A 25,007-nucleotide genomic window follows, 5' to 3' on the forward strand; every position below is an offset into this window, starting at 1 on the left:
ATCACCAACATTTAAGAGCAAGAGGAGACTAGACAGAGCTTACAGATAAGTGAAAGGGAAACTGGGAGAGTATGTCATTGAATACAAGGAAATAGCTATGAAAGGATCGTTAAATAATAGTGAAATATTTTCTAGGCAGGTGTTGTACAGATAATATTGGGCAAATTTGGCTTAGTTCCACTTTTCTAAGAAGCAGCAAATTATTCAATGCTTTGAAATTATTCAATGCTTTTATCTTTTACACTCCATTCACACCCTTTATCTTTTAGTATTTATCTTGCTGTATATTAGGCACTCTCCTAGGGATAGGAGATACAGAGATGAATAAAAGTTAGTGTCTGTCATACTCCTTCTGTAAAAGACATGCAAACAGATCATTCAATACAAACAAAAAGGGTCTCTAAGTAAAAAGATTGTAGGAAGTGCTGTAGGAGCTGGAAGAAAGACCTCCCAACTCTTCTGTGCCTTTCACATGCTACTCTTTTTGCATGAGTCGCACTATTCCTGCTTCACCCACATACATGGCCGTCAAAACTGAGCTCAAACAACTTTCTGAAAGCTTCCTTTGACTTGCTTGTGGGTTTTATTTCATTCTTTAAGAAAAATGGTAACGTATTGGACAACTTATCTCTAAAGCAATCACTAAAAAGGGACAGAGGGAAGGAGGGAGGAAAAAGAACCAAAACTGGGGAAAAAAATAGTATATAGAGCTCATTATAAGAAATTCAAATAAAACAGTTAATACAAGGAAGATCACCCAGGATCACACTACCTAGAAATAGTCATTATTAACATTAGGTTAACGTTGTCTGGATATATCCTTACAGGTTCGTATGTATAAAAGGAGGGATAGAAATAATTTTACATAATTAGGGTCATATTATATATGCTATTTTAATATTAAGTGCTTAATTTCACTTTTAAAAGATAAACTTCAGGGGCTTCCCTGGTGGCGCAGTGGTTGAGAGTCCGCCTGCCGATGCAGGGGACACGGGTTCATGCCCCGGTCCGGGAGGATCCCACATGCTGCGCGCGGAGCGGCTGGGCCCGTGACCCATGGCCACTGAGCCTGCGCGTCCGGAGCCTGTGCTCCGCAACGGGAGAGGCCACAACAGTGAGAGGCCCAGGTACTGCAAAAAAAAAAAAAAAAAAAAAAAAACAAAACTTTACATGAAGAGTTCTCTCCAAGAGGTAGTAATTGCTAAAAGATCCATTTAAGGTTAACAAAATAATAACGTAAAACATTGAAGCTTTGGTGATTTTTACAAAGCTGTAAGTCTCTATGTTTTACTTTCCAACAGCTTGATATGACCCTGCTGAGAGTGATGAAGAAATTAACATCTTAGCTGCTGCTTACCTTTCTTGCCACCGCCCCTCAACTGCTTCCTGATTTTCACCTATAATTCCATTGTCACTGTTTATTATGTTTGTCTACTTTTCTGTAACCTAATCCATATGCTTATTTGTTCTCAGCTCAGTATTTAAATGGATTCAGTTCTCGCCGTCATCTCTTATGTCATGGCCTCTGGCTTCTCCAGCCCAGAGTTCTGTATTTTTAGTCACCTCTCGGTTGCCTAGATTTCATCATCAAGTAGTTTTCTTAAGAAGGATCCCAGTGGTCCCTGAAGTCCTCTATACCGTCTGTCTGCCGTCTTTATACTCCAGTGACAACTTGGCTGGGCATAAATTTGTTGGGTCATGCTTTCTTTCCCCTGAACTTTTGACATTTCTCCTCTGTCTCCTGGAATTGTGTTGAACTCGTTTTTTTCTTTACTACTCCTTCCCTCCCGACCCCATCCCCAACCTTTAATGAATCAGAATTGCAGTTTTCAGAGAATATACATGAGTTCTTTAAAACCTTCTCACTCACTGCAGTTGAGAGAATTATTACTAGGAAGGACCACCACAGCTATGAGACTGATGTGAGCCAAGGTATTTTTGGAGTATTAACCATGCATCTTTGTTTTCCTTTATAGAGATAATTGATGACCTTGCCAACCTGGTGGAGAATACCGATGAGAAACTTCGCACCGAAACCAGGCGTGTGAATCTGGTGGACAGGAAGTCCACGTCTTGTGGTAAGAGATTGCTGTAGTTATAGCTCTGCCTCTCTAATCATTTGCGGATAAGCTTCCCACGTTGGTCTCGTTTTACCGCAGGGATTTGGTTGCTCTTCTAGTACAGCCAGTTTCATGTGATGAAGCATTGAAATTGCTAGAAGATCCCTAAATCTTGTTAAAATGAAATGAATTGTTATGAGGACAGGGGAAGTATAATGCGTTGTTAATTTTTTTTTTTTAATTTAAAGTAAGAAACCTTCCTGTATACTTACCGAAAATAACAGTTAGGGAAATTCTGTGACATCATGCAGGCTGGTGGTGACAGATCTCATGGGTTTTAAAGGCGATCTTGCTTGTTTTGTGCCTGTTTTAGTCACAGGCTTCATTGTTGAAGCTTGAGCTATAGAGCAGTTAAGAGCACAGATTCTAAAGTCCAGATGAGTGTATATCCTGTTATTTAGTGAAGTTATCATTTCTTAATACCTTGTACGTAAAATGAGGAAACACAGGCCAAAATGAGAATCACTGGGCATGACTCTTAAAGTGCTGATTCCCTGGCCCTCCCATCGAGATTCTGATTGAGTAGGGCTAGGTTGGGGCTCAAGAGCGTTCATCATTTAACAAGCGCACCAGGCACTCCCGATGTGGGTCCTTGCTCTCCGGCAGAAGTTCTGATGCACGTGTTTGTGGGTTTCATGATCTCTTGCTTGTGCCTTGCCCACAGGTAACAATGAACGGTGGTGACACTAGCAGTAACCACAGTCATGGTTATTTGATGCTTCATCTCACAAAGATGTACCACGTTTATAAGGCTAATAACTTTGTTATAAATAGAAGTGCAGTAGCACTAAAAAGAAAACTAATCTGAGCACATGCTTTGCCTGACTTTTCGCCCTTTCAGTATGAAAAATATACTGGATCCCTCCCATCTATCCAGTTTTAGAACAAGGATCTCTGTGCGAGGGTCATCTGGGATGCACAGCTTGAGAAGTGTTACCTTCCTTGCCTGTGCGTGTGGTTAAACAGAAATCTAGAAGAGCAGGGTGATGGAGGACCGGGCAAATATGGACTCTGGAATCTCAGAGGAAGTGGAACTTGGAGGCGCCCACCTACTGCCCTTTTATCACCTGTCTCCTCCCTGGCAGTTCTCATCCACCAGATACCAAGCCACTCTGTGCTTCTGCGCCTGTAGGCGTGTGCTTCTTTCTACTCTCTGCGCAAAGCAAAAGCCTCCTTGATTTTGCTTTACCGGCCTTCTCATAACTTCTAACCATAGGGATATTGTTCTTTGCACCAGATCCTGAAACTTTGGTGACGGAGATAGATGGGTTCACTCCCACCTCCATCTGTTATTATCTTCGATTCTTATATAAACTTAATCTTTCTGAACTTTAGTTTCCTTGGCTGTAAAAAAAAAAAAAAAAAAAAAAAAAAAGATGACCTGGTTATAAAAATACAATTGTATAAAATATGTAAAGTGTCCGACACTCGCCATCGTCCCTGAATTTCCATATTTTATGCAGAGAGGCGCTAGAGCATGGTAGTTAAGAGCATGGGCCCCAGAGCCTGGGCTCAAATCCCAGCTCTACCATTCACTGGCTGTGTGACCTTGGGAAAACCCACTCCCCTTTGCCTCGATTTTCGCATCTCTGAAATGGGAATAATAATGGTACATACCTTAGAGGGTTGTTGTAAGGAATAAATGAGTTAATGTAGGTAAAGACATAGATGATATAGAGGTAGGTGGGTAAATAGATAGATAGATAGGGATATACAGCCCTTACGGCAGTTCTTGGCACATAATAAGCAGTGAGCAAGTATTAGCCATTATCTTTATATGTTGAAAGTAGGAAGAATCTTCCAGTTAAGAGACAACTTTCCTGAGGTCTTTTTCATGCACTAAGCAGTCATGCACTAAGCAAGTAAGATTTTGTATTTGCAACATAGAGGCCCTCACCACATGCCATTCATGACGTCATAATGAAGAATATGGCTTCTGCTGTTGCCAATTTTTTATTTTGTAGTTTTACCTGGTGTTGCTCTTTATAGCCATAAATGTCCATAAAATCTTCTGAGCTGAGCTGTTTAATTTTTTTTTTTGAAAACAGGAGAAATTTAGAGATGCCCAGAATTACTAAAATGCATGTTTTTTAAACATGTGTTGGTATCTTAAAATGTGTTAAGTGTGGATTGATCTCATGCCCCCTTTATATTTACTTATAAGTATATATATTATCTGTATTAGAATTATATGTAGTGATTCGGAAGGGGGAGGTACAACAGTGCAACAGATGCTGAAAGAAGAAATTTCTCCAATTTTTTTCAATGGAAATACTTCAGAGAGAATTCTTTCTCTCATCCCTTCAATTTTTCCCCCTGATATTTATTTAGCAGTTCTATCGATAGTACAGCAGCACCACATAACTATCCTTATATCATTTGTGGTACCTGATAACTTTAAAGAGAAATGTTTTGCATTTGTATTTGTTCAAGGGGCCTTGGCGATTATGTATGTGTTTGTCGACAAGCAGTGCTAGTTTTGCATATTGACGGAGGTTCAGCATATGGCCCCAAAGGTCTAGGGAGGCTAGACTTGTATTCATGACCCCCATTAATTAACTTCAAAGTCTTCCCCCTGATCAGTATTAAGCCTTGGAACTCAGGGTATATTGTACAATTTACTGAGTAGGTCTAGCAGCCCTTAGCAACATTAGCCTGACCTTTAAACAAACAAAAAAAAAAAATGTTTTTATTTTGGTAAAGTATACCTAACATAAACGTTACCATTGTAAGTCTTTTTAAGCATGCAGTTCAGTGGCGTTAAATACGTTCACGTTGTTGCGCATTTACCACCACCATCCATGTATCTCCAGAACGTCTTCATCTTCCCAAACTGCAAGTCTGCACCCATTAAACACTAACGCCCCATTCCTCGCCCGGCAGCCCCTGTCAGCCACCACTCTGCTTCCTGTCTCTACAAGTACGACTACTCTAGGTACCTCATATAAGTGGAACCGTACAGTATTTGTCCTTTTGTATCTGGCTTATTTCACTTAGTGTAACGTCTTCAATATTCCTCTTTGTTGTACCATGTGTCAGGAATCTCCTTCCTTTTTTAGGCTGAATAATATTCCATTGTTATGTTTATGCCACATTTTGTTTATCCATTTATCTGTCAGTGGACTCTTGGGTTGTTTCCACCTCTTGGCTGTTGTGAACATGGGTGTACGGTATCAGTTCCAGTCCCTGCTTTTTTGTGTACATGCCCAGAAGTGGAATTGCTGAATCAAATTGTAATTCAGTTTTAAATTTTGTGGGGTAACTACAGTACTGACCTGACCTTTTGTTTTGCTTTCAGCCTTTAAACTCTTAGGTACTTTCTAGTAGTTTCTTTTTTTTTAATCTAATAAAGCCCACTTACAGGCAGGAGTCAGGGGCTTCCGCAGCCTGTGAGAGGGGTAGGCAAGTGGAGTTGGAAGGTAAGGTCCTGGGCCCACCCTAGTTGGGAAGTGTAATAGGAGACCCTTTTCCCATTAAAGTGGGGCCCCAAACCCTTGGGATAAAAGTGTACCAGAAATAAATTGTCCTTGGGGATTGTGGAGAAGGCAGCCTTGGCACTGAACAGATGAGAAGAAGGAAAAGGAAAAACTATCGTTCCTGGCAAGTTGCGGTCACAGAAAGGCTCTCCTGTGCATTTGTATCCTGGGTAGCTGTATTTACCTGTTGTAGCTCAAGGTGCCTGGCAGAAGTAATGAAATACCTCTCTGGAGGGGAGAGCATGTTTATCCTTGGTCTCTAGGAATCAACCAAAAAAAAAAATTTCAAGGCAATGACCAGCACACACTCAAAGATAACGTGGCATATCTGGAAACCACACAAGACGAGCAAGGATCAGCAACAGACCACAGAAACCGATCTGCGTAGACTTGCAGTGTTAGAATTATCAGATGCAGATTATAAAATCAATTGTGATTATATTTAAAGAAGGACATGACAAGTTTGAAAGTATCTTCAGAGAATAGGAACTATAAAGAACAACCTAGAAAATTTGAAACGGGATCAAACAGAATTTCTAGAAATAAAAGGTAACTGAAACTCAAGTCTCAGTGGACATGTTTGGTACCAGCAGGGGAGAAACTCAACCAGAGGACATGTAAGAAGAAAACAAACCATATTCCCTTTCCATAAATGCTAACATTTACGAAAGGATGTCCAAACGCCATGGAAGTTAAATTACGGTCTGGGGGCAAAGGCTTGGTCCAAGAGCCTCACAACATAGCAAAGAGTTAATCACTTGCTCTTCCCTAGTGCAAGGCCAGGTTGATCACTGATACGTAAACACATACACATAGTACATGATACTGCAAGCAGGGTATGTTTTTTTAACTATTTGGGGGGTGGGGATTAAGCAACTCACTCAGGATAACTCGGTTACTGTTAATTCCATGGCTGTTTAACTAAGAGAACTTGCGTAAGCTGAGAATAACAGCGGCACATCATCATTTTACTTAAGGGAGTGCAGAACTAGGCTGTGAACCGTGAAATGGTCTTTTGTTTTCCTTCCGCCACCATATCGTCCTCGCCCATCTGATATATCAGACATAGATGCTTTCCCAGTGAGGAAATTTCTTGTTAAAAGGACAGACCCAATTGCAAGGGGGCCACACAGAACGGCCCGATGATGAATTTGTTTGTTCAGTTGTTAACAAAGGATTCAAGCACCTCTTTGTGAACCTTTCACTCGGAAGCCTGGGCTTTAAAAATTTTTTTACTGGGATCTTTGGGTGGTTTTTCCTCCCTTTTCTTCTCCTGCCCCCACCCCAATAATAGCATCAAGTAGAAAACAGTATTATTGTCTGTCTCCAGCTTCTAAACGCAAACTAGACTGATATCTTCCATTGGCACCTATGTGTACTTTCAGATCTGTTATTTGTGTTAAGGACATCCGCATAAAAGCGGGATCTTTGTAATTGCAGTTTAAATATTCATTGTGCCTCGTCCTCATTAGAATTCAAAATAGAGCCTCGTCTGAGTCTGAGGGACGCAGCCAATTGTGAAAGGCCAGACGAAGGGTTCTGAATGACTCGGGTTGAGGGACAGTACTGCTTCTCAGTATACTGACCGTTACATAATGTTGTCGAAGCAGAGTTACTGTGATTTTAGCAGCGTCTCATTGATGTGGTTAGAAATCAGCCCAACTGACATTGCATTGACAAGGTCTCTCTCTGGAACCATTGGATTTGCCTTCCACTCCTTGGAATGGGGTCGTCTTAAGGAGGTGGAAGAGTTCAGTGGTTGAGAAAGGACAGCGCACCGCATGGGTGTGGAGCCAGGCGAAGGGGGGGTCACCGTTGGGGCTCAGCCACTTACAACCTGGGTGACTTGGAGAGCCGCTTGCCCTCCCATGGCTCAAAACGAGGGTCCCATGGCTCTTCTGCAGACTGCATGAGAACCATCTGGGCGGCATCGTGACTGTGCTAGTGAGTCCTCAGTAAATGCCAGCCGACGTTAAAATGTGGCTTTAAACTGGTCGTCGAGAGCCACCTTAATAAGTAAGGCTCAGAGGCTCTTACCTCTCTTTGAAGCCAGCTTAGAAAGGTCTTTAAGGAGAATAGTGGTGATCTGAGTAAATTATGCAGGAATATTACGGAGCTAGGAGGCTTGCATCCTCATTTAATCAGAAATGGAGTCGATTTTTTTTTTTTCAAATAAACTGAAATTTATAATCTTGTGGCTGAAGCCATTACCAGTCATGAAGTTAGTCAAAACCACCTCTAGTGCATATGCGGGATGGTGGTGAGGCTGCCTTACTTTTTGTATTGCACAAAACCCACTTTTTCTTATGTTAGCTGTTTTGAACTGAACACAAAATAGGTAAGAAACTGAATTCCAGGTTGTCTAGCTTATTGAACTGACCTTAGAGACAACTTAATCTCTCAAGGAATTGTTTTCAAAACCTTACCACAAACACAAACAGTTAATCTGGAGCAAGAGAATAGCTCTGCGAGTTCTTTTATTTATCTTACTGTTTATCAAGAATATTCTTAGCTATTGTTTCCTTCCTTCTTAACCTTCTTCGTTGAGATAAGCTAGTTGAATTCCTCAGCTCCCTTATTCCGTTGCGGAGCACAGGCTCCGGACAGGCTCAGTGGCCATGGCTCACGGGCCCAGCCACTCCGCGGCACGTGGGATCTTCCCGGACCGGGGCACGAACCCGTGTCCCCTGCATCGGTAGGCGGACTCTCAACCACTGCGCCACCAGGGAAGCCCGCTCCCTTATTCTTTACATACGTGTGTGCCTGACTCTGCACCCCCGTGTCACCTTTCATTCGGTCTCTGGAGAAACGCCCAGTCCTTCACTAATGCGTATCTGCCCCCAGAGCCCTCTGATCCTTAACCTTACTGCTGCCTTTCCCATTCATTCATTCACTCTTTTCTCCCTCCATGCCAACACAGTTACTGGGCTTGGATTTTAGAAGCAGGTCTCCCAAGAATTTTATGCTCTATGGTTTCACTGCCTGGTATCTATTATCTCCGTAATGGAGAAAAGTCATTTCTCTAAAATCTATAGCAGATATGTCTTGGGAGGGAAGCAGTTTTTAAATCAACTGAAAAGGGCATGTTTACAAAATAAGGGAGCCCTAAAGAGAGGGACTTATTTATCTTGGTAATACTGGTAGCCAGGTAGACGTTAGCTGCATTCAGACACCAAATTCACAAGATGGGAACAGCGGCTTATATAAATATGATCGGCGTCACAATCACGCACATTTACTCTGTGTGCCAGGCACTGGGCTCGGGACTGGAGCTGAAAGGTACCTGGGGCACACAATTCCTGCCCTCGGGCAACTTGGAGCGTAGGAGGGGGGACACGCACTGTAAATCGCTAGTGACTGCAGTAGCGCAGGCAGAAAAGGCTCTCAATCAGCCTAGGGGCCCAGAGGTTTCCAGGAGGACACAACACAGGAGCAGACGTCTGAAGGATGAGTAGGAGAAGCTTCTTCTGGGTCTGGTCAAGTGACAAACCACAATAAGCAGGATGTGTGCACTGTGATGCCATTTCAAGGAGAAAGGGAGGGAGACAGGGAGAGACAGAAGGATCCACGTAGGCGCTGTGTAGACGTGTTGATTAGAGCGTGACAACAGGTGTGGAGGAGCAGGTGCAGGTGACATCGGTTACTTCAGAGATGTGCACGGGGGCCAGGCCTGGAGCTGGGTGATGCGAGCTTGTTGATGTTTTCTTTACAAAGCTTTAGAAGTTTTTATGATAAGCCTGTATTACTTTGTAATTTGAGAATTAATTAAAATTTTAAGGAAAATATACTTTTACTATTAATATTTTGGTACTCTTTCAATAAACTTAAAAAAAATTATTTTTGGCTGCATTGGGTCTTCGTTGCTGCGCACGGGCTTTCTCTAGTTGCAACGAGTGGGACCTGCTCTTGTTGCAGAGCATGGGTTCTAGGCGTGCGGGCTTCAGTAGCTATGGCGCACGGGCTTAGTTGCTCCGCAGCATGTGGGATTCCCAGGGACCAGCGGTTCTTACTGTGATTTGAAACTGTGTTCCCCTGCATTGGCAAGCGGATTCTTAACCACTGCGCCACCAGGGAAGTCCCTTAATATCTTGATACTTCTAGTCATTTTTTCTCTACATAGTATTTTGACAAGATTATGATAATCCTGTATTTTTAACCGTTCTTTTTAATGTTCTATGTATTTTTTAAACTTTTTAAAGTTTTAAGAACAGTTGATGTACAGTGTTTGAGGTGTACAGCAAAGTGATTCATATATAGATATATACACGTGCATATATATTCTCTTTCAGACTCTTCAATTATAGCTAATGTCTTATAAACCTATTTTTCTTTTAATACTATTAGTACCGTCCCATCAAATAGATGTGCCATCATTGACTTAAATACTCTTGTTTGGGGGCTTTTAGATTATTTCCACGACGCATAAAGCTTTTCTCCACATTTAGGACTTTTGGGTATTGGTTCGGATGCTTCCAGGGTCAGAATCAGAGACCAGCTCTGGCCGTCTTACTTATATCAACAGTCTCCTTCATATATCAGTGGGCTCCTGAGTGGAGGATTGTTTGAGCCCCAGAGCAGTGACAGGGAGCTGGAGGGCCGGGGGCAGAGCTGCCATCCCTGGGCAGGGAGAGCGAGGTCGGGATGCCACCGCCAGAGCTGCCGAGTCACGCCGCTGCCTCTGACCGTCTCTGCTTCTCTGGGTCAGTGGAAGAGTGCCGCGCTGGGCAGAGGAAGAATCTGGCTGTGTTAGACTTCACATGATGGGCATTCCCTCAGAATGGAAATGGGGGTTGGATCGGGACATCCAGGGGAAAGAAACAAAACAAAGCACGTTGTCTATTACAGATGTATTTCTCACGTAGACTTATTTAGACCCAAGGTGGGAGCAGCCTTAAGCTGTTTTCAGCGTACAGGCGTACATCATTTCATTGCGCTTTGCTCTTGCTGTACGTCACAGATGATGTGGGTGTTTTTTTGGTTGGTTTGTTTTTTTTTTTTTTTTACAAAGTGAAGGTTCGTGGCAACCCTGTGTTGTCAGATGATGGTTAGCATTTTTTAATAGTGTTTTTAAATTAAGGGATGTACATTGTTTTTGTAGACATAATGCTGTTGCACACTTAATAGATGACAGTACAGGGTAAACATAACTCATATGCACCAGCAAACCAAAAATTTGCGTGACTCACTTGATTGAGGTATTCCCTAGAGCAGCTCTTCAGGCAGGATGGGACCAGCTCGTGGAGAGCCAAGGGGCTAATCCCGTCCCCCTTTGTCTGTCTTTTTTTCCTCTTCCATCTTTTATGGAAGACATACTCAGGGCTCAGTCCTTTGCTCTTTTTTTGTGGGGTGCGGGGTAGGTCTTCTTTGACCTACTCTGTCGACTCTTCGATGGTTTCATGGGCACCTCACAGCTCTGCATCTCAGACCCCAACTTCACCTGAATCGCAAGGCCTCTGTCTTCTTCCACTACCACTCAGTTTCTCTTGACTGCCCCCAACATGCTCTCAATTTGTGTATGCTCTTCATAGGCTCATTATCTTTGGCCCCACATAAGCTCCCTCTTCCCGTTGCTTCCCATTGCTTCAGGCTAAAAACTTCCTTCATCCCCTCAGACGCTTTCGGAGGCCAGACAGGAAACCTTCATGACTGAGGCGGGCCCCTGTGATTCTCTCCAGTGGCAAACGAGAGAGGAAACAGCAGAGCTTTGCCGAGTGGGAATGCAACACCAGATCATCTCTGTTTATTTTTTTATGGGAAGCCTGAAATCTGGATCTTTTAAGTGAAATCTCCCAATATTTTAGTGTTGACAATAAATGAACCTTGTTAAAAATTTCACGTGGGCCAAAAAAAACATGTGGCGATGTCCTACACTTTGGGGCCTCTCTTTCACCTCTCTCTGGTCAGTCCCTAAGCCTGTTTGAGAATAACTCTGAAGTAAATCTCTCTCTTCCCTGTTCATCACTTTGTGTTCTCACCACTCTGTCTCAGGCTCTTGTCACACTTACGTAGCCATTACAAATGATAATGAAGAAGTCTGTTTATTGGGTACAGAAACATGCGTGATTGTAACGTTGATCATATTTATGTAAGCCGCTGTTCCCATCTTATGAATTTGGTGTCTGAATGCAGTTAACGTCTGCCTGGCTACCAGTATTACCAAGATAAATAAGATGAGCCCCTCTCTTTAGGGCTCCCTTATTTTGTAAACATGCCCTTTTCAGTTGATTTAAAACTGTTTCCCTCCCAAGACATATCTGCTATAGATTTTAGAGAAATGACTTTTCTCCATTACGGAGATAATAGATACTAGGCAGTGAAACCGTAGAGCATAAAATTCTTAGGAGACCTGCTTCTAAAATCCAAGCAAGTACTGGGGCGCTCCGATGGATATATTGGAATTGCTCGATATTCATTTTAGGAGCTAAAATGGACAGCTCGCAGACCTGCCCTTCTCTTGGCACTTCGAACACCCCCCTCCTGGACCCTGTGGGTGCCCGTGGCCTTTGTGTAATGCAGGTGTGACATGTTTGTGGTCAGATGTCTTTTATATGTGAGCACATCACTGTCGTCTGCTTTGGTTTTGAGTTCCTACCGTGGAAAGCCTGGCTTTCTGCTAACAGCCTTTATTTGGGGAGTGAGAATAGGAGCAGGTGGTTCAAATGTTGATGCTTCGGCTTAATCCAGGCAAAAATGAAGCCTTGAGAGAAGCACCAAATTGGAAAAGCTTTATTTAATGGAAAGTGATTGATAAGGGCTGACAGCCTCAGAACTGTCACCATGACTGCCTCTGAGGCCGCCACACTTTTTCTAATCCGTTACGAGGCAGTGACTTTTGCTATCATCAAGGGGTCAGAAATGATCACAAAGTAGAAGCATTTTTTTGATTATTGTTTTCGCTCGGTGTGGTTTGGAAAGATAAGGTGTGATTTCCAAGAGCAGCTTCTGTTGTTACGGAGTAATAATTACGCTGAGCAGGCTGGCCGATACCACTCCCCCTGTACGTGTTCCTACGTGTTTTCTGGTAATATTTGTTCGCCACTGAATTCATCTGCTTTCAACCGGCTGTGTAGGACCAGCAAGTATCGGCTAGGTTTAGAAGGCCTGTCGGTGGCTTGGGAACAGAGCACGTTTTGCTTACTCCAAAGTATACTTCATCTCTGTTGGTGTGTCCACTGCTTAAGCGAGCTAGAGCCCCAGTGCGTACTCAAGGTGTTTTGCCACCCAGCCTGATTTTTCAGGAGTTCACCATTATACTCCAATACTTCTCATTCATGCATGATTGATATTTGTAAATTGAAATGAAGTGAGAATTGGATTCTAGTTGTGACTAAATTACCAAATTGGGAAGTTGCTTGATACCTTTTTTTACATGTGAAATCAGTGGCTTGGTAATGTTGACCATAAACTAATTGGAGTCCAGTTAGTTTATGGTCAACATTACAAGGGTTTATAATTGGACTGTAATCCAATTCTAATTGGGCTTCCTCAAAAGAAGTTGGGCATTTTCCTTTTAGCTAATAGATTCATCCACATCTTCATGAGGTCAGTATGGAAAGGCAGGGAGAAAAAGGTTAATGGCTTAGACTAGATGGTCTTTGAGGTTCCATCCAACTCTGTTATCCTCTTTTCATACCCCTTTGAAGAGAATTAGACACTTCCTTCTACCCTGCACGTGCACACACCCCAAATATGAGTCAGGGGTCTTGGCCAGAACTTTGTTGATCTCATTTCATACAGGGTGGTTGGCACCAGGATAGAGACTTGCAGAGTTAAATCCTACCTGAACAGGGACCTTGACCTTCAGTGTTACGTATTCCTGTTTGATTGAAAAAAATTTTAACAGATATGTGTTAGAACAAAAACAAGGAAGATAGAGAAAAGTTTTAATGGGAGATACAGAGAACGTTTGTGGGGTTTTAGTATGTGTCTCTTTAGGAAAATAAAGAAATGTGGTTATTGAGCGTAACTCCTGGGTTCTTTGTTCATAAGTAGTTGGTAGAGATGCCTCGCACTTTTCTCTCAAGTTGGTGTTATAGCTCTAGGGCTATTTTTAGTTAATTAGTTTTTTTTAAGTGAGCTGTATTTTTTGAAAAACGTCCCTACAATTTAAATTTTGGGTACAGGTTTTCGTGCCTCTCGCCCATCAAAAATTGTAACTATAAAATGGAGTAAATGGACACGTATCTGGTTTTAGGGTTATTTAAAGTCACAGTGGTTTACAAGTGGATTATCTTCTCTGTGTATTATCACAGTGGAAATTCAGATATCAGCTGGCCTTCCTGAGCTTCTAGTGCTTGCTACGCTGTTGAAGAGGCGCCCTAGCCCAGGCCAGTTACTGGTGTGTGCTCAGAGAATGAGATCGTTTTACTTCGACATCAGCTGTGATGCCCAGTGTGCACGCTTCTGAGAAACAATAACCGCTGGTCAATAAAGTTGAATTAGAAACAAGCGGAATTAAAGGAGCTGTCATACCTTGGGAAATCATAATAATTAATACCTGGCTGCAGCCATTTCTCAGTGTGCAAAGCATCTCTGTCAGCCCCGTCTGCCGGTCTGTCCACGGGTAGGTCCCTGTCCGTACTTCTCACCTTACAGCGCACTTCGCAGTGGCGCCAGTGTGAAAAGCTGCTCAGTTGCAGGGCAGTGCTTCCAGTCCAGAGCCCTGACATTTTTTAAAGAACTTGACTCTGGACCTTGTTGCATTCATGAAAGTTTTTATCAGCCCTAGGGATCCATTCATCGGCTCCAAGAGAACCTCATCAGCCACACGGTTTTTATTTTTCGGCTCACCTTTTCTATCTCAGAGCCAAGCAGTCATGACACTTCTGAGTCATTGAACCAGCGTTAAATTCCTAAGAAAAATTGATTTGGGGCTCATCTGAAATCACTGTTGGGTTTTCTCTGTCCAAGGGTGTGAACACTGAGATCAATTTCTCCGGATTAGCAGCAAAATGATCTCTGTATTGGACTTGGGCATCACTGATCCATGACACTGACCTCTGCGCATGCCCAGTACCAAAGGCTCTCCTGCGTCTCCCGTTTTGCTGCTCCGAGCCGACTGCAGCCAGCAGGACGCTCTTTGGTGGCCTCGGGAGGGCACGTGTCTGCTGAACGGCTCCCCCCGCCTCCCCCCACCCCATTCTTCTACCAGTTGATTTATGGTGATAGAGCCCTTTCTCTTTTGGCCCACCAAGCGATTGTTCCTTTCAAAATGACTTGGATTTCTGAAAAGTCTTATTTTTAAAAAAAATTTTTGCACATATGGAGCCAAGATTCTTTGTCATTGTGTTGGCACTTGTCTGGTAACTTCTTACCTGTAAATCCACAGAGAAATGGAAATAAAATTGAAAAGGGTCACTTTTTTCTTTTTTTTTGGCCACCCAACACGTGGCATGTGGAACTTCCTCAACCAGGGATGGAACCCATATCCCTTCAGTGGAAGCGCAGAGTCTTAACCACTGAACCACCAGGGAAGTACGAAAAGGGTCACTTTTTTTTTTTTCTTGCGGTACGTAGGCCTCTCACTGCTGTGGCCTCCCCCGTTGCGGAGCACAGGCTCAGCGGCCATGGCTCACGGGCCCAGCCGCTCCGCGGCATGTGGGATCCTCCCGGACTGGGGCACGAACCCACGTCCCCCGCATCGGCAGGCGGACTCTCAACCACTGCGCCACCAGGGAAGCCCGAAAAGGGTCACTTTTAAAAATGAATGAATACAGTGGTGGGAGCAGCACAATGATGTGAATTAATATTTAATGCCACTGAACTGTAAACTTAAGGTGGTAAATTTTATGTGTATTTACCACAGTAAAAAAATGTTTTTTCTGTTTAAAAGATGAGGAAATACTTGGTGTACCCCTTCCCAGTAAATTATGGCAAAGTTAGAATAAAATTCCTTGGCATCTTTGTAAAATAACGTGCAGTATTGTTCCATACAACCATTTTTCGTGTGATGTGGTAACAGAATCTTAATTATATCTGTATAGATTTGCCCAAGCAAAAGAGAAATAGGAGCAAAGATAGCTTCAAAAGCTAGAGGGCATCTCAAAAATAAATATAAGTGAATTAAGCATTATGGTTGCTATATCTTATTCTTGCCATTCTTAGTAGTACTAGTAAAGCACAGTTAACTGATCACTGATAATATTCCTACATCCAAAATATAGGCAGTTTATTTTTGAAACCTGGAAGGAGAGTTACATGCTTGGAATATTTGATTTGCAGAGACTTCTCTATTCCTGTTATCAGCTTTCTGACACTATACTTTTTGTATAACTTCAGTAACATCTCTTTTTAGCATATTTATACCCATGATGAATCAGGTCCATTTTAATCCATTTCACTAGTCCTATTTCCATTTTGTTTAGAGGTAATGAAGCCTCTAATAGTCCCTCTAGGGGGTGTGCTTTTCATTTTAGGTAGACAGCGGGCACATCTTCCTGTGACGCTGGACTTGTTTTATACTTTCTGTTCCTTAGAAAGAAAGGCTAAGCTCCCAGTCTTTCCAAAATATGGTTCTTCCCTTTGTGATCCACATTTACATCTCTTTTCCCTGTTTTTCAACTCGGCTTTTCTTTCTTTTTTAAAAATGTGATCGGGGACTGCTTCTCAGGTACTTCTTAAGCCGTGTCTTGCGTTGATACTTTTGGTGGCGTGTGACGGCTGCAGTCAGTTTAGTAGTCAGAATGTGCCAGTGGTGTAAAATGCCGTACCTTGGGCCCATTTTTCAGAACTGAAGCCCCTTCAGCCTGTCAGTAGTAAATAAATGTATTTCTAAGCATTTTACAAAGTGAAGACTATGATTACGATATAATTTTATATGTAAAGGGAGTGGGAAAAGGAGAACAGCCCACTTGTTACAATACTGCCGGAAGGATCGAGAGGATAAAACGAGGAGGGCAGAGTGATCCACACGTGAGTAGCTGTGTGAGGCAGCTACCACCCATAGACCTGAGGAAAGGAAGCGCGTTCCAGAGCCCCCGGGAGCATAGTCACTGCTGCGCTCCTGGGACCGCCACTCAGCCAGTGCCGGAGCTGCCTCGGAGGGGCCCCCTGGGCTGCTGTTTCGACCACATGGAGATGCCCCCCAGACCAGAGGAGGCCTGCCTTGCTGGTTCTGGGACGGCCAAAGAGAGGCAGTCGTGGCTGCAGCCGGGATCACTGAGGGAATGTAGACACTTGCAGAGACCCTGCTCGAAGCAGAGGGGGAAAGAGGAGGGGAAGAACAGCTTCATCCTCCATCTGGCCTTCTGAACTCCTACCAGGACCTTCGCCCGGCAGACCGTAACGGGGAGCTAGCTGGCGAGGGAGCCTGGGAAAAGTAGTTTGTAGACTCCAAGCCCCAGGATGCCAGAGCAGAGAAGGGCAGGTGTGGAGCTGGGAGATAGCAGGTAGTACCTGGTACACAGCTCTTCACAGGGGGACCATTGAGATGTTCTGTACGTATTTCACTGGAAATCATCTGAGATGTTACCCCAGCCTTCGCTGTTTCTTTCGAATTATTAGGTTCCTCATGAACTTGTTGAACTGGGAAAGGGTTGTACATACTCTAAAGGACTGTTTGGTTAGAGCTGTTTATCCCAGGCCACATGAGCCTTAGGAAACCCAAAACATATAGTTTGTCACTCACAGAAGAAGTAGGGCTGTTGTCACCTTGAGCCACTGAAGAAATGACGCCGTTTCCCCTGACTGGCCAATGACTTACCACCTTCGCAGTAAATGATTACAGGTATGAACAAACGTGCAGCAGTTGGACTTAGTATTTGATAATTAGATTGACTTCCGGCCTTCAATTATCTCCTATCTTTTTGTGAAAGAAAACTATGAGAAGTCACCTGTGAAAAAAGTGACAAGTAGAAAGGACCACTGGGCACCCCAGCAGTTTTAAAGTTTGGAAGGTAAAGTTGAAGAAATCTTCCAGAAATTAGAACCAAAAGACAAGGGAGGATATAAAAATTAGAGAATTGGTTCAAGATCCAAATAATAGGAATGTCACGGTGAGAAAAACAGGACCAAGGAAATTTTCAAAGGAAACAATGCAAGCAATTTCTCTAGAACTGAGGGACAGAAGTGACCATATTGAAACAGTTCATTATGTACCCAGCTTAGTAGATGAGAAAAGACCCATTCAAGTAGTGGAGGGTAGTGGAGCATTGCAGGAAGCTCCTAGCAGATGTACTTTCCCTAAATGAGAAAGTAACTCTAGAAAAGAGATCTGTGATGCCAGAAATGAGGGAGAGAAGTAAAGAGAGTTCCCTGGATGATAGCAGTGGGAAGACCCAGGATGTCAATTGTGCACCCGATTGAGAGAACCACCATTCCCGAATAGAGCTGGAAGTTAGGGGAGAAAATAAAATATGTTTTCCTGCAGAAAAAACTGCACTGAGAGGCTCTTGGAGAGAATGAGATTTAGTAGGAGGAAATCTAAACAATGAAAAAAGAAAGGCAATTATAACCTCCAGGAAAACGAAAAGTAACACAAATGAAACATAATTATAACACATTACTGATTATGTAGATAGCCAAGGTAATGTAGACATTAGTTGTTAATTAGTTGTTAAGATCTAGCTATAAGGAAGATGGGAGAGGAGGAGGTAGAAAGAGGAAATGACAATGTATCTGAAATAGATGGAATTGAGAGATCACAGTGTGAGCAAATCGTTTTAAAATGGGGAAGGGTTAGTGATGCAGTAGTCAGAAGGGGAGGGCAGAGATTCCTGTTTAATAATTATTATAAACCTTTCTAGAATTATTTGAATATTTGTCATGAATCATTTTGATGCAATAATTTTCTCTAATGTTGAGTTCTTTAGGTTTGTAGGTTCTGTTACAACTTGAGGGATAAGCTTGTAAATAGTAAACAGAAATCTGTGAATTGAAATAATAGTTTATTCAGTAAAAAAGAATTTGAGTAACTTTTAAGTTTTTTTGTGCGTACCTTTAGTTGTATGTATTCCCAAGATGATGAACTGCAGAAATCTCTAATGCTAAGCAGGTTTGTTGTCGGGAATGGTACGGGTAGAGAAATTCTGAATCTACTGCGTGTGTTAAGTAGGAGAGGGTAAAGTGAGTAAACATATTGGTGGTCTTAGGAACCAAGGAGAAACATAGCAAATGGGAAAAGTGAGAACGAACTTTATGGTGTTAGATCTGAATTAGAAGTATCATTGTAGATTTATGATTAAAAAAATAATATCTTACCTTTAACCACTGAAAGAGCCTGGAAGCAATGATACTCCAGTATTTGAGCATAGTTAGTACCCAGATCTTACGTTCTAAATACTATTCACCACGAAGAAGAACCAAGGTTCCTTGCAGAAACAACTAATTCCAGGTCTGGGGCAGAGAAATTATAAGGCAAGGCCAGAATTTCTTGTGTCAGAAGTCAAGCATGCAAACAGTGATGCAAAAGGACACAGGTGCTGGCTTGGAGGGCTTCTTGATCAAATTTGGGGCAATTGAAGCAATAAAAATACTGATGATGGTAATAAACACTGAATATTTAAAAATGCATTTATGAGTCCACATCAGTAGTGAAATAAAGGCAGAGGTGAGGCTGAGGGAGAGGGTCATCTTGCCAATAAATGTGGAAGAGCGATAAAAATTATAAAATCATCATTTTGCAACCACCAGTGTGATTTTTCAGAATCATCAGTGGATACTAAACTGTTGGATGGAAGGTTGTGGGAAGTAGGATACTCACAGTCTCACATTATCAAATTACTCATTACAAAGGAGGGAAGAAACGTGAACAGAGTGATCACGCTCGGCATCACCAGCATGAGTGACAACCTCGCATCGTAGAGCTCCAGACATGGAGCGGCACGCCATCACCTCCAGAGCTAATCGAGAGAGACGATCGGACTGGTTCCGATTGATGGGCAGTATATGAGACAACGTCCTGGGCCCTTTGAAAGTGTCAGTGAAGAAAGAAAAAGATGGGAGGACTGTTGTAGATTAAAGGGGACTGAAGAGACATGACAACCAGATGTCTGTGGTTTTGACTGGCTTCTGGATCAAAGTACACCCAGCCCTGAGGATGTTATCGGGATAATCAGGGGGTGTTCTTTCCTACCTTTCTGTAGGTTTTAAATCTTTCAAAATAAAAGGTTGGGATGGGGGAAAATAGAAACAGTGACGTTTCCCCTGGATTAGTGTCTTAGTTCACAGTGTAATATGTTGTCGAAGGAGGGGATGGAAACCTGGTGAAACGTCTGGGCGTGCCATTACTAAGCTCTCTCCAGTCAAGTACGAAACCATAGGAAGATCTTGAAAGATGAAGGCGTCTTAGTGTGAGCAAGATGGTACATTAGGCGGACATGGTAGGTGCTGCACATACAGGATCGTGAGGCTCCAGCTACGCGGGAAAGCAACACTGGTCTCATTGTGGCTTTTCTCTGAAGACCCAGGCCATCAAGGAGGTAAGAAGCAAAACCGAAGCATCGCCTACCTGCATATTAAGCTTATGTGCTTCCTCAGCTGGAATACTTGGTGAACTTGAAACACCACAGTTTAGCTTCCCGTCCTGAAAGTCATCGCGCTCTGGTGAAGTTGTTTGGATGTTTATCTTCTCGCTAGACCTTGAGCTTCCTAAGCTCTTTGGACTGTATCTTTAAATTCTGATTCCCAGCAAGTAGCACAGTGATGGACTTTGAATGGGATTTATTTGAAGGGGAACTGAAGTCGTGTGGATGAGGATTTTCTTTATTTTTTTATTGAAGTGTAGTTGATTAACAATGTTGTGTTAGTTTCCGGTCAGTTTTGATGTCTAGAGCTGTTAAAACGAAATGCCACCTGTCACACGGGTCCTTAAGTTGAGTAGCTTGCAGCCACAGGCTACCCAGCCACCATTATCCAGTTTGCAAAAGGTCCCCCCCACACCATACAGTGGAATAGTATTCAACCAGAAACAGGAATGAAGTACTGATACATACTACACTGTGGACGAACCTGGAAACATCACGTTAAGGGAAAGAAGCCAGACCCCGAAGACCATTTATGTGAAATGTCTAGAACAGGCAAATACATAGAGACGAACCGCAGATCAGTGGTTGCCAGGGGTTCAGGATTTGGGAGGAAGCGGGAGAGATTGCTTGATGGGTATGAGGTTAACTTCTGGGGTGGTGAAAATGTTCCGGAAGAAGGTAGTAGCAGTGGTGGTTAGAACATAGCGAATGTAATTAATGCCAACGAATATACATGTTACAATGGTACATGTTCTTTTACCACGATTCTTTTTTTTAAAAAAACCATTAAAGATAAGGAGTAATTTCTCTGGAATCATATGGTTGCAAGCAGCACAGGCAGTTTGGCAAGGCTGAGGGTTTCCTGCTTTTATATAAAATGACAGTAGGTTATTAAAGTAAACTAGGGTAAGTTGGGGCACGGTTAACTTTTCTTTTTTTTTAACATCTTTATTGGAGTATAATTGTTTTACAGCGGTGTGTTAGTTTCTGCTGCAAAACAAAGTGAATCAGCTGTACATATACATATATCTCCATATCTCCTCACTCAAGTCTCCCTCTCACTCTTCCTATCACACCCCTCTAGGTGGACACAAAGCACCGAGCTGATCTCCCGTGTGATGCAGCTGCTTCCCACTAGCTATCTATTTTACATTTGGCAGTGTATATATGGCCATGCCACTCTCTCACTTCATCCCAGCTTACCCTTCCCCCTCCCCATGTCCTCATGTCCATTCTCTACATCTGTGTCTTTATTCCTGTCCTGCCCTAGGTTCTTCAGAACCTTTTTTTTTTTTAAGATTCCATATATATGTGTTAGCACACGGTATTTTTCTCTTTCTGACTCAACGTCACTCTGTATGACAGTCTCTGGTCCATCCACCTCACTACAAATAACTCAATTTCGTTTCTTTTTATGGCTGAGTAATATTCCATTGTATATATGTGCCACATCTTCTTTATCCATTCATCTGTTGATGGGCACTTAGGTTGCTTCCATGTCCTGGCTATTGTAAATAGAGCTGCAATGAACATTGTGGTACATGACTCTTTTTGAGTTTTTCTCAGGGTATATGCCCAGTAGTGGGATTGCTGAGTCATATGGGAGTTCTATTATTAGTTTTTTAAGGAACCTCCATACTGTTCTCCATAGTGGCTGTATCAATTTACATTCCCACCAACAGTGCAAGAGGGTTCCCTTTTCTCCACACCCTCTCCACACCCTCTCCAGCATTATTGTTTGTAGACTTTTTGATGCTGGCCATTCTGACTGGTGTGAGGTGATACCTCATTGTAGTTTTGATTTGCATTTCTCTAATGATTAGTGATGTTCGGCATCCTTTCATGTGTTTGTTGGCAGTCTGTATATCTTCTTTGGAGAAATGTCTATTTAGGTCTTCTGCCCATTTTTGGATTGGGTTGTTTGTTGTTTTGATGTTGAGCTGCATGAGCTGCTTGTATATTTTGCGGATTAACCCTTTGTCAGTTGCTTCGTTTGCAAGTACTTTCTCTCATTCTGAGGGTTGTCTTTTCATCTCGTTGATGGTTTCCTTTGCTGTGCAAAAGCTTCTAAGTTTCATTAGGTCCCATTTGTATATTTTTGTTTTTATTTCCGTTTCTCTAGGAGGTGGGTCAGAAAGGATCTTGCTGTGATTTATGTCATAGAGTGTTCTGCCTGTGTTTTCCTCTAAGAGTTTTGTAGTGTCTGGCCTTACATTTAGGTCTTTAATCCATTTTGAGTTTACTTTTGTGTATGGTGTTAGGGAGTGTTCTAATTCATTCTTCTACGTGTAGCTGTCCAGTTTTCCCAGCACTACTTATTGAAGAGGCTGTCTTTTCTCCATTGTATATTCTTACCTCCTTTATCCAAGATAAGATGACCATATGTGCGTGGGTTTATCTCTGTGCTTTCTATCCTGTTCCATTGATCTGTATTTCTATTTTTGTGCCAGTACCATACTGTCTTGATTACTGTAGCTTTGTAGTATAGTCTGAAGCCAGGGAGTCTGATTCCTCCAGCACCGTTTTTCTTTCTCAAGATTGCTTTGGCTCTTCGGGGTCTTCTGTGTTTCCATACAAATTGTGAAATATTTTGTTCTAGTTCTGTGAAAAATGCCATTGGTAGTTTGATAGGGATTGCATTGAATCTGTAGATGGCTTTGGGTAGTAGAGTCATTTTCACAATGTTGATTCTTCCAGTCCAAGAACATGGTATATCTCTCTATCTGTTTGTATCATCATTAATTTATTTCATCAGTGTCTTATAGTTTTCTGCATACAGGTCTTTTGTCTCCTTACGTAGGTTTATTCCTAGGTATTTTATTCTTTTTGTTGCAGTGGTTAGTGGGAGTGTTTCCTTAATTTCTCTTTCAGATTTTTTATCATCACTGTATAGGAATGCCAGAAATTTCTGTGCATTAATTTTGTATCCTGCTACTTTACCAAATTCATTGATTAGCTCTAGTAGTTTTCTGGTAGCATCTTTAGGATTCTCTATGTATAGTATCATGTCATCTGCAAACAGTGACAGTTCTACTTCTTTTCTGATTTGGATTCCTTTTATTTCTTTTTTGTATCTAATTGCTGTGGCTAAAACTTCCAAAACTGTGTTGAGTAATAGTGGTGAGAGTGGGCAACCTTGTCTTGTTCCTGATCTTAGTAGAAATGGTTTCAGTTTTTCACCATTAAGAATGATGTTGGCTGTGGGTTTGTCATATGTGGCCTTTATTATGTTGAGGTAAGTTCCCTCTGTGTCCACTTTCTGGAGAGTTTTTATCATAAATGGGTGTTGAATTTTGTTGAAAGCTTTTTCTGCATCTATTGAGATGATCATATGGTTTTTCTCCTTCAATTTGTTAACATGGTGTATCACATTGATTGATTTGTGCGTACTGAAGAATCCTTGCATCCCTGGGTTAAACCCCACTTGATCGTGATGTATGATCCTTTTAATGTGTTGTTGGATTCTGTTTGCTAGTATTTTGTTGAGGATTTTGCAGCTATGTTCCTCAGTGATATTGGCCTGTAGTTTTCTTTTTTGTGTGACATCTTTGTGTGGTTTTGGTATCAGGGTGATGGTGGCCTTGTAGAATGAGTTTGGGAGGTTCCTCCCTCTGCTATATGTTGGAAGAGTTTGAGAAGGATAGATGTTAGCTCTTCTCTGAATGTTTGGTATAATTCACCTGTGAAGCCATCTGGTCCTGGGCTTTTGTTTCATGGAAGATTTTTAATCACAGTTTCAATTTCAGTGCTTGTGATTGGTCTGTTTATGTTTTCTATTTCTTCCTGGTTCAGTCTTGGAAGGTTGTGCTTTTCTAAGAATTTGTTTATTTCTTCTAGGTTGTCCATTTTATTGGCATAGAGTTGCTTGGAGTAATCTCTCATCATCCTTTGTATTTCTGCAGTGTCAGTTGTTACTTCTCCTTTTTCACTTCTAATTCTATTGATTTGAGTCTTCTCCCTGTTTTTTCTTGATGAGTCTGGCTAATGGTTTATCAATTTTATCTTCTCAAAGAACTGGCTTTTAGTTATTGATCTTTGCTATCATTTCCTTTATTTCTTTTTCATGTATTTCTGATCTGATCTTTATGATTTCTTTCCTTCTGCTAAATTTGGGGTCTTTTTGTTCTTCTTTCTCTAATTGCTTTAGGTGTAAGGTTAGGTTGTTTATTTGAGATGTTTCTTGTTTCTTAGGTAGGATCGTATTGCTATAAACTTCCCTCTTTAAAACTGCTTTTGCTGCATCCCATAGGTTTTGGGTTGTCGTGATTTCATTGTCATTTGTTTCTAGGTATATTTGGATTTCCTCTTTGATTTCTTCAGTGATCTCTTGGTTATTTTGTAGTGTATTGTTTAGCCTCCATGTGTTTGTATTTTTTACAGATTTTTTTCCCTGTAATTGATACCTAGTCTCATAGCGTTGTGGTCGGAAAAGGTATTTGATACGATTTCAATTTTCTTAAATTTACCAAGGCTTGATTTGTGACCCAAGATACGATCTGTCCTGGAGAATGTTCCATGAGCACTTGAGAAGAAAGTGTATTCTGTTGTTTTTGGATGGAATGTCCTATAAATATCAATTAAGTCCATCTTGTTTAGTGTATCATTTAAAGCTTGTGTTTCCTTAGTTATTTTCATTTTGGATGATCTGTCCATTGGGGAAAGTGGGGTGTTAAGGTCCCCTACTATGAATGTGTTGCTGTCAATTTCCCCTTTTATGGCTGTTAGCATTTGCCTTATGTGTTGAGGTGCTCCCATGTTGGGTGCATAAATATTTAGAATTGTTATATCTTCTTTTTGGATCGATCCTGTGATCATTATGTAGTGTCCTTCTTTGTCTCTTATAATAGTCTTTATTTTAAGGTCTATTTTGTCTGATATGAGAATTGCTACTCCAGCTTTCTTTTCATTGCTGTTTGCATGGAATATCTTTTTCCATCCCCTCACTTTCA

The 25,007-nt window shown here is 41.9% G+C and overlaps 1 protein-coding gene across 3 annotated transcripts in view; it reads left to right on the plus strand.

The window, feature by feature from the left end:
* The window catches only part of STX8 (syntaxin 8), a 241,304-nt gene that overhangs the window by 144,405 nt on the left and 71,892 nt on the right, over positions 1–25,007 (plus strand). For 2 of the 3 annotated variants that reach the window (XM_032617110.1, XM_032617111.1), the window contains exon 7: positions 1,977–2,078. In XM_032617110.1, coding sequence (XP_032473001.1) covers positions 1,977–2,078 — 102 coding nt within the window. Of the gene's footprint in view, positions 1–1,976; positions 2,079–14,506; positions 14,622–25,007 lie in introns of those variants that run through there. The other variant, XM_032617112.1, reaches the window with a different exon arrangement.

Source organism: Phocoena sinus, chromosome 20 (genome assembly GCF_008692025.1).
Source record: "Phocoena sinus isolate mPhoSin1 chromosome 20, mPhoSin1.pri, whole genome shotgun sequence".
NCBI classification, from domain to species: Eukaryota; Metazoa; Chordata; class Mammalia; order Artiodactyla; family Phocoenidae; genus Phocoena; species Phocoena sinus.